The following is a 9,594-nucleotide window of genomic DNA, read 5'->3' as shown; positions in this document are numbered from 1 at the left end:
TTTTTTTTTTGAGACGGAGTCTCGCTCTGTCGCCCAGGCTGGAGTGCAGTGGCCTCCTCTCAGCTCACTGCAAGCTCCGCCTCCCGGGTTCACGCCATTCTCCGGCCTCAGCCTCCCGAGTAGCTGGGGCTACAGGCGCCCGCCACCTCGCCCGGCTATTTTTTTGTATTTCTTAGTAGAGACGGGGTTTCACCGTGTTAGCCAGGATGGTCTCGATCTCCTGACCTCGTGATCCACCCGTCTCGGCCTCCCAAAGTGCTGGGATTACAGGCTTGAGCCACCGCGCCCGGCCCCGAATTTTTTGTAGTGAATACTCTTACTTTCTTTTTTTCCCTCAGGACATTCCAACCTACCTACTTACCTTCCTTCCTTCTTGTTTATATTTAAATAAGAAATACGGTCACATGGCTCAAAGTTGAAAAAGTACAAAAGGGTCTACAGAGAAAAATCTCTCACTCCTGTGCCCAGTCACTGAATTCTCATCCTTGGAAGCAACCAGTGATACCATTGTTTTGTGAATCCTTTCAGAAATATTTCATGCCTAACATCAGTTTAAACAGAAAAAAAAGCCATAACAAACATATTAAAAAAATTTTTTTTTCAAGTTAATTTAGGGTATTTGGAGCTCTTCTGCTTTGGAGTTCTATCTAAGTCTGAGTCAACCAGACTTCGTTGTGATTGTAGCTTTGGTATTGTCTCAAAAAAGACAAAAAATTAGCCGGGTGTGGTGGCATAACCAGTCAAATTTTAGCCTTGTGGCTTTAATGATGTTCCTCAAATTCTGAGATAAGCTTATTTTATTCCTTCTATTCCAATATTGGTTCACATTTCAGTTATGCATATTTGTTTCTAGGGAAAATCCTGCTATTTTTATCATGGAGTTCATAAAATTAGTGATCAGCATACATTACAGACTTTCCAAGGGATGTGCAAAGCCTGGGATATAGAAGAACTCGTCAGCCTGGGGAAAAAACTAAAGGCCTGTCCATATTACACAGCCCGAGAACTAATACAAGATGCTGACATCATATTTTGTCCCTACAACTATCTTCTAGATGCACAAATAAGGGAAAGTGTGAGTATATGTATAAAAATTAGAACTTTTTTCCTACTCATGGGGATATAAATGTTGAATGTAAAAGCTTTTAGATGTTTTAATGTGTTTTTTTGCTTTAATTTATGTAAATAAATTTGTATAAACATATTAGAGTACTGAAAACATATCCTAACATGTGTTAAAATCGACCCACTCATTTTAATTTCCAAAATAACAGGCAGTTTTAAGGAACATAGTGACTAAAGTGGGGTTACAGCAGGATTTCTCTTTGCATTTATGAATATTCAAAAAGAATGATTTAAAAACATTTGTCTGAAAAAACTATGTTTTGAAGAACTTATGTTGGGAGAATAAAATTATGCCTTGTGAGCTTTTGAAAAGTGAACTTCAGATAATGGCATTTGTGTTTTGTGTTTATTTGGCTGGTTCTTTTTAGAGACATGCAATTGTTAACAGCATAAGACAAAAAGTAAGTAACTTGGTGTAGTCACTTGTTATTCCTATCTTCAGGTCTGACTGCACAATTCATCTCAGCTTTCTATTTCTTTAAGATCCAAATTAATAGGCATTATGTTTACTACCCCTTCTATCCTACCTTTTATTTGGTTATCTCTTAACTAGTTCTCTTCCTTCTGAGACACTGTGCATATCAATGCCAGGTCAGTTTTCCAAATGTTGCTTTTATTACATCCTTTTATCCGCTTCAAAATCTATTGCTTCCTTTGCTCATGAGATAAAGTTCATATTTCTTAAGCTTACACTCAAGATACTCAATAGTCTGACCTGAATCTGCCCCATTTGAATCCTTCAAAAATTACCTCATACTCCCTTGAGGATACCTTGTTCTTTACTCTATCTTTGCTTTTGATGACACCTCTTGGGAATGCCGTGCCCACTCTTTGTCCAAATTCAAATCCTACTTATCTTTTAAACCCCATTATACTTCCTACTCTTCCATGTTTTCTTCATAACTTTTCAGCCTTCTTTGTATTCTTACTTCCTCAAAATAACTCATTGACAATTGCTTTGTGACAGTTCCTTGTATTAGTCAGTACTCTTTCTATAGAACGTGATACAAACCCACCCTAAAAAAAGCTTAAGAAAAAATACTTGATTCTCTTTATTGTGATGGCTTTATTCTCAGGCAAGTTCTCACTCTTGCTTATGGAACAAAGATAACCATAAGCAGCTAACTCACCTGGAGAAAAGAGCATGACCACATATTAGTTCCTCCAGATTACTCTGGCCTAACATGGATCTCATGTCTATTCCTGAACCTGAACCAGTCACTGTGACCACAGAAGGATGGAATACTCTATTTAACTGACAATCCTGGGCCTTACCCCCATTGTGAAAGTGGGGATGTCCTTTGATTCACAGGTTAATAGTCCTGCCAGCATCACATGGGAGTTGGAGAAGAACAATTCTCCAACTCCCATGTTGGAGAAGGACTGCAGGACAGATTAAAACAAAACATATATGTTGTATTATGTTAGTATTTTAAGGGTCATTTTAATCTTGTATTGTTATTTTACTTTTAAAGGTTTTATGCTTTTAATCTTGTATTGTTATTTTACTTTTAAAGGTCTTATACTTAGTTTGTAAAATTACGTTGGAAACATTTTCATAGTGGGATTTTGTACCCTTCTGTGTAGCCAGTGGTACCTTGATCCAGGCTCACTTACATGTTTTTGGTGTTGTCGATAGGTTTGCAAAGTATTTTAAGAGTGAAAAATGGCAAAATCGGTAATGTATAGCTGACATTTGGTTGGCCATAGTGCTTCAGAAGTTTTATTTAAGACCTAGAATCAGTTGCTTATGTAATTGCATTTGCAATATTGGCCTATAGTGTGAATTTTGAAATGAAATACTTTGCCTGCTATTGTTAAATCTATTTTGCCAAATGTTTTACAAGAAAATTCTTTTATCTTATAGATGGATTTAAATCTGAAAGAACAGGTTGTCATTTTAGATGAAGCTCATAACATCGAGGACTGTGCTCGGGAATCAGCAAGTTACAGTATAACAGAAGTTCAGCTTCGGTTTGCTCGGGATGAACTAGATAGTATGGTCAACAATAATATAAGGAGGAAAGATCATGAACCCCTACGAGCTGTGTGCTATAGCCTCATTAAGTAAGAATATTTGTCTAGTAGTGTATTTGTGCTGCCTTTATATGAAAAATATGTTTGATTATGCCAGAGTATTTTAAAGTCAGTACACTTTGGTTAACTAGGCTTCTTGGGAAATGGATTGTTCCTTGCCAATTAAGCTTTAAAAATAAGGCTAGTCCAACCTTTTGTCTTGTTTACAAGAATATAATGAACATAAGTGATTTAAAAAAATGAATAATTGTGAATCTTATTCCTAATTTGGCAGGATAATGTAATGGCCCCAAAGGATGTGTATAGGATATTGAACCTATACATAAAACATGCTTTTAATTAATATATTTTAAAATTCTGGATCATGACTTTAATGTATTGCTTTATTCTCCAATTTAAATAGGATTCTAGTTTCATGGGTTTTAATTAATCAAGATTTCAGTACTCTAAAATAATATATTTAGTACTACCTTTATGAAAATTTACACTAGATAATTTTTTTTATTAGACATTAAGTTGTTGATCTAGAATCTTGTTACCATAGAAAAAAACTTCCCAACTCTGAATCCCATTTCATTTATTGTAGCATTTTTCTGTTTCCTTCATATTATACTTTAAAAAACTTTGAATGTTATACAGTCACATGGTTTGAAGATAAAATGTATACAAATTTGTATAGTAAAAACCTCCTTCCAGTTTCATCCCTGATCTGTTTAATGTCTGTGTTCTCCTAAACGAGTTTATCATTCAATACATATTACTCATTTATGAAACCAATATTAGATACATTTTATTGTCCCTCATTTTCGTCGAAATGATGGCATACTATACATGCATTTTTCTGCAACTTGCTTTTTTCAGTTCACAGTGTATTTTGGAGACCTTTCCATGTTAAGACCTAGAAAGCTTTCTCAGTTTAAGAAAAAAAGATAACTAGAATTCCATTAGATAGATATGCAATAGTTTATTTAACCAGCCTCTGATTAACAGAGGAGGTTGTTTCTAGTCTTTTGCTCTTATACTGCTGTAATGAATAACTTTGAACATACATAATTTCATTTGTATGCAAATATATCTATAGGAAAGTTTTTAGAAGTGGAATTGTTGGGTGAAAGCATAGACATATTTGTAATTTCAATAGATATTGCTAACATTTACACAATAGGTGGATGACAGGGGGGCTAATGTATGCTTCTACCAGCAATGTATAAGAGTATGAAAATTGTTTTCTTCTAGCCTGCTAGGTGAAAAGTGTATCCCAATGTAGTTTTAATATTCATTTTCCTTAATATGCATGAACTTAAGCATCTTTAAAGGCCACTTATATTTTCTTTTGTGTCAACTGCCTGTTGACATCTCTGTTCTTTTTTTGTTCTTATTGTGGTTTTTTTTCTTAATGATTTATAAAACCCCATTCATATATTAGGGAATTAAAATCTTTGCCTGCAATAAGAGTTGTAAATACTTTCCACCCCATTTTGCCATTTGCTTGTGTCTTTTCTGGTGGTGGTTTGCTATGCAGATTTCTGTGGTTTTTATTTTACAACATAGTTTGTTGAAAGAGTTGTCTATAGTTGCTAATTCTATTTTCTCACTTGACGTTCTTCCCTCATAGATCCTAGCAGTGTTGCTCTCTGGACAATTCTATGCAAGCTGTTCTTATCAAGATCACCAGTGATCTCTATATTGCCAAATACAGAGATTATTGTTTCTTTTATCTCAGCCAGTCAGTGGTGTTGGGTAGTTGATGACTACCTCTTTGAAAAGCATTTTTGTGTTAGCTTCTGTGACATCTCTGGATTTCCTCCTTCTCACAGTCCGTTCTTTTATCATTTCTTTTACTAATTCTTATTCTTTTTGATATCTAAATGTTGGAGTGCCTCAGGACTTACTTGGTACTGGGACCTAGTTTCTTTTGTAGCTCTATTTTCCCTAAATAGCTTATAGTATTATAGCTTAGAATATAATCTGCAGTACTGATGAGGCCTGAACCTATGTCTCTAGCTTCAGCCTCTCCCTAGAATGCCATTCTCATATCCAACTTTCTACTTTATAGCTCTTTTTGGATATCAAATAGACATTTCAACTTTACATCTAAAACAAAATTCCTTCCCTTCCCCTGTATTCTGTTTTCTTCTCAGTCTTCCTCATCTAAGCAAACAGTATGTACCAGTTCCTCAAATAAAAAAGTTAAATATTATCCTTGATAATATCCTTACTGCCTCACCTCATCCAATTAAATGAGTAAGTCTTATAGATGCCACCTGCACAGTATATCCCCAATTCCTAAATTTCATTGACTGTGCATATCTATCCTACAATCTTCACTTAACAAGAATATTATAACAACCTCCTAACAGGTCTCTACTTTCACTCATCTTTCTCCAGTAATCAATTCTAGCTTGGTAGCTAGAATCATTTTTTAAACATGTAAAATAGATAGTCTCTCTTTTATTTAAAACTCTGTATTTAAAACCTTTCCACCAAAACAGGACGGTACTGGCATAAAAACAGACACACAGATCAATGGAACAGAACAGAAAACTCAGAAACAAATTCACACACCTACAGTGAACTCATTTTTGACATAGGTGCCACAAACATACACTGAGGGAAATACACAATCTCTTCAATAAATGGTGCCGGGAAAACTGGATATCCATATGCAGGAGAATAAAACGAGACCCCTATCTTTCACCATTAACAAAAATCAAATCAAAATACATTAAAGACAAATCTACAACCTCAAACTATGAAACTACTACCAGAAAACATTGGAAAAACTCTCCAGGACATCAGTCTGGGGAAAAACTTCTTGAGCAATACCTCACAAGCACAGGTAACCGAAGCAAAAATGGACAGATGGGATCACATCAAGTTAAAAAGCTGCTGCAGAGCAAGGGAAACAATCAACCAAGTGACGAGGCAACCCACAGAATGGGAGGAAATATTTGCAAACTGCACATCTGACAAGGGATTAATAACCAGAATATATAAGGAGCTCAAACAACTCTGTATGAAAAAATCTAATAATTTAATTAAAAATCGACAAAAGATTTGAATAGACATTTCTCTAAAGAAGACATACAAATGGCAGTCAGACATATGAAAAGGCGCTCAACATCATTGATCAACATTTCTCTGCTGATCAAAACTACAATGAGATATCACCTTACCCCAGTTAAAATGACTTTTATGCAAGACAGGCAACAACAAATGCTGGCGAGGATGTGGAGAAAAGACAATCCTCGTACACTGTTGGTGGGAATGTAAATTAGGACAGCCACTATGGAGAACAATTCGGAAGTTCCTCAAAAAACTAAAACTAGAGCTACCAAACGATTCAGCAATCCCACTGCTAGATATATACCCCAAATAAAGGAAATCAGTATATCAAAAGTGTATCTGTACTCCCATGTTTGCTGCAGCACTATTCACAATAGTCAAGATTTGAAAGCAACCTAAATGTCCATCAACATATGAATGGATAAAGAAAATGTGGTACATATACATAATGGAGTACCACTCAACTATAACACAGAAGGAGATCCTGTTATTTCCAACAACATGGATAAAATTGGAGGTCACTGTGTTAAGTGAAATAAGCCAGGCACAGAAAGACAAAAAGCACATATTCTCACTTATTTGTGGGATCTAAAAATGAAAACAATTTAATCCATTGAGATAGAGAGTAGAAGGATGGTTTACCAGAGGCTGGGAAGGGTGGTAGGTGGGGATCACAGGAGAGGTGGGGTTGGTTAATGAGTACAAAGAAAAGAAAAATAGAATGAATGAATAAGTCCTAGTATTTGATAGCACAACAGTGTGACTGTAGTCAATAATGATTTAACTGTACATTTAAAAATGACTAAAATAATATAATTGGATTGTTTGTAACACAAAGGATTAATGTTTGAGAGGATGGGTAACCCATCTTCCATGATGTGATTATTATGTATTGCATGCCTGTATCAAAACATGTACCCCATAAATATATACACCTACTATATACCTACAAAAATTAAAAATAAAAAAAAACCCAAGCCATCCCATTGCACTTTGAATAAATTCAGATTTCTTATCGTGACTCAGGATGACCTGATTTCTACTTATCACTCTGACATTGTTCATACCACTATTCATTTTTAACCATTGTGCTGCAAATCACATTGGCTTTCTTTCAGGCCCTCAAACAAGCAAAATTTTCTAACCACCTCAGGACCTTTGTCCTAGCTATTCCTTCTGCTTGGATATTTCTTTCTTTCTGATTCTCCCATGACTGGATACTTTTTGCATTCAGTTGTTAGAATAAATGTCACCTCAGGGAGAGCATTCTTGACATTGAAATTAAAGTAGCAACTAGGTTATATTAAACTAATTTATTTTCATAATTTATTTGTATATCATTACCTGATTTTTTTTTTTTCATTTTATTAGAACTTTTTTTTAACTTTTAAGTTCAGGGGTACATGTGCAGGTTTGTTATATAGGTAAACATGTTATGGGGGTTTCTTGTACATACTATTTCATCACCCAGGTATTAAGCCTTATACTCATTAGTTATTTTTCCTGATCGTCTTCCCTTCTCCAACCCTACACCATCCGATACATGCTGTTCCCCTCTTGCCCGTGTGTTCTCATCATTTAGTTCCCACAAGTGAGAACATGTAGTATTTGATTTTCTGTTCCTGCGTTAGTTTGTTAAGGATAATGATCTCCAGCTCCATCTATGTTCCCATAAAGGACATGTTCTCGTTCTTTTTTGTGGCTGTATAGTATCCCATGGCTACCTGATATTTTCTTATTTATGTATTTGTTTTTATGTTTATTCCTGTTTCCCTTTAATAGAATGTAATTTCCATAAGAGTAAGGACCTTGCCTATTTTATTCAACTGCTGTTATTTTCACTACCCAGAACAATGTCTGGAATAAAATAGGCATTCAAACACTTAATGTATGAATGTGCATATAGATCAATGAATGTATTGATATATTTTCTAGTAATTCTCTTTTTTGTGTTAATATGTAACACTTTTAATTTCTTTATTAGGTTGTTTTGCATTTCCTTTTATATATATTTGGGATAAGTACCTAACACCTGGCTCTCAGTTGAAGAGACATTAGCTAAGTAAAGCAATGTGAATCCACAAAACAAGTGGGAAATCATATGCATGTTTGTTTCTTCTGAATAAAAGCTTTCTTTTTAGTTATATAAAGTTTATTTTGCAATATGAAACATGCATGCTTTTTAAAAGATTTCTTAATTAATCCACATTCATGTCCTAAGAATGTCAAGAAATACAGATCAATGCATGAAAATATGATTCTCTTGTTCTGTTGAAATAGTGCATGTAAGTATGATACTGGTTGACAAAATTGTTTTATTTTATTTCAGTTGGTTAGAAGCAAACTCTGAATATCTTGTAGAAAGAGATTATGAATCAGCTTGTAAAATATGGAGTGGAAATGAAATGCTCTTAAATTTACACAAAATGGGCATCACCACTGCTACTTTTCCCATTTTGCAGGTAAGATCTTTTTTCTACCCGTGAAATGTATTTAGTGAATTAGAAGTGATTTAGTCATGACTAAATCCAGATTAAATCTAGTGAGTAACCCAGAAATTTTAAATATAGCAATTTAAATTTTAAAAAATTTTATTATCTAAATTTGATAATCTTTAGGTGATGGCATGGGTAAATTGTGGCTGAAAACATAGCATTACTTAATTTGAAGGAAATAAGTCTTTAAAGGGATTAATTGCTTTGTTTAAAGCTAAAAGGAGTCAATATTTTTAGGTTGTAGATTTATTTAGTCAATTGTAAAAGTTAAAAATTTTAGAAAATAAAAAGAGGAGAAATTCCTATTTTGTTCATCTTAATTTAGAAATTATAAACATGATATTCATGGAGAGATCATGAGTAGGCTTTGGAAGACTATGAAACTTATGAAGCTATATGCAAAATTTTATGAGTATATACTTTTGTACATTTTTCTAAATAGAGGCTGCATAAATTTCATTATATTTTGTAGTTTTTTTTGCAGATAAGAATATATTTTCTTTTTTTTGTTCCTATTTACTTATTTAAATTACTAGATTATGTATTTTAGAATGGTTGTTTTAGGTTTAGAGAAAAATTAAGCACAAGGTCCAGAATTCTCACATACTTCCACTCCCAGCTACACACCTACACACATACACAATACACACCAACTCCACAGTTTCCCCATTATTGATCTCTTACAAGAGTGTAGTATATTTGTTACAATTGATAAACCATTATTGATACATTATTGTTCATTTAAGTCCATAGTTTACCTTAGGGTTTACCCCTTGTGTTGTAGAGTTCAATTAGATTTTGCCTAGGAATCCACCACTACAATGTCATACAGAGTGTATTCACTGTCCTAAAATTCTTCTGTGTTACACCT

The 9,594-nt window shown here is 34.1% G+C and overlaps 1 protein-coding gene across 1 annotated transcript in view; it reads left to right on the top strand.

Moving 5' to 3' along the window:
- The window catches only part of BRIP1 (BRCA1 interacting protein C-terminal helicase 1), a 181,528-nt gene that overhangs the window by 57,439 nt on the left and 114,495 nt on the right, over window positions 1-9,594 (top strand). The window contains exons 8-10 of the mRNA XM_025362438.1: window positions 854-1,075; window positions 2,993-3,192; window positions 8,558-8,690. Coding sequence (XP_025218223.1) covers window positions 854-1,075; window positions 2,993-3,192; window positions 8,558-8,690 — 555 coding nt within the window. The remainder of the gene's footprint in view (window positions 1-853; window positions 1,076-2,992; window positions 3,193-8,557; window positions 8,691-9,594) is intronic.

Source organism: Theropithecus gelada, chromosome 16, assembly GCF_003255815.1.
Source record: "Theropithecus gelada isolate Dixy chromosome 16, Tgel_1.0, whole genome shotgun sequence".
In the NCBI taxonomy this organism is placed as follows: Eukaryota; Metazoa; Chordata; class Mammalia; order Primates; family Cercopithecidae; genus Theropithecus; species Theropithecus gelada.
The sequence above is the reverse complement of the archived record's forward strand: the minus strand, read 5'-3'. Positions and strand labels throughout refer to the sequence as shown.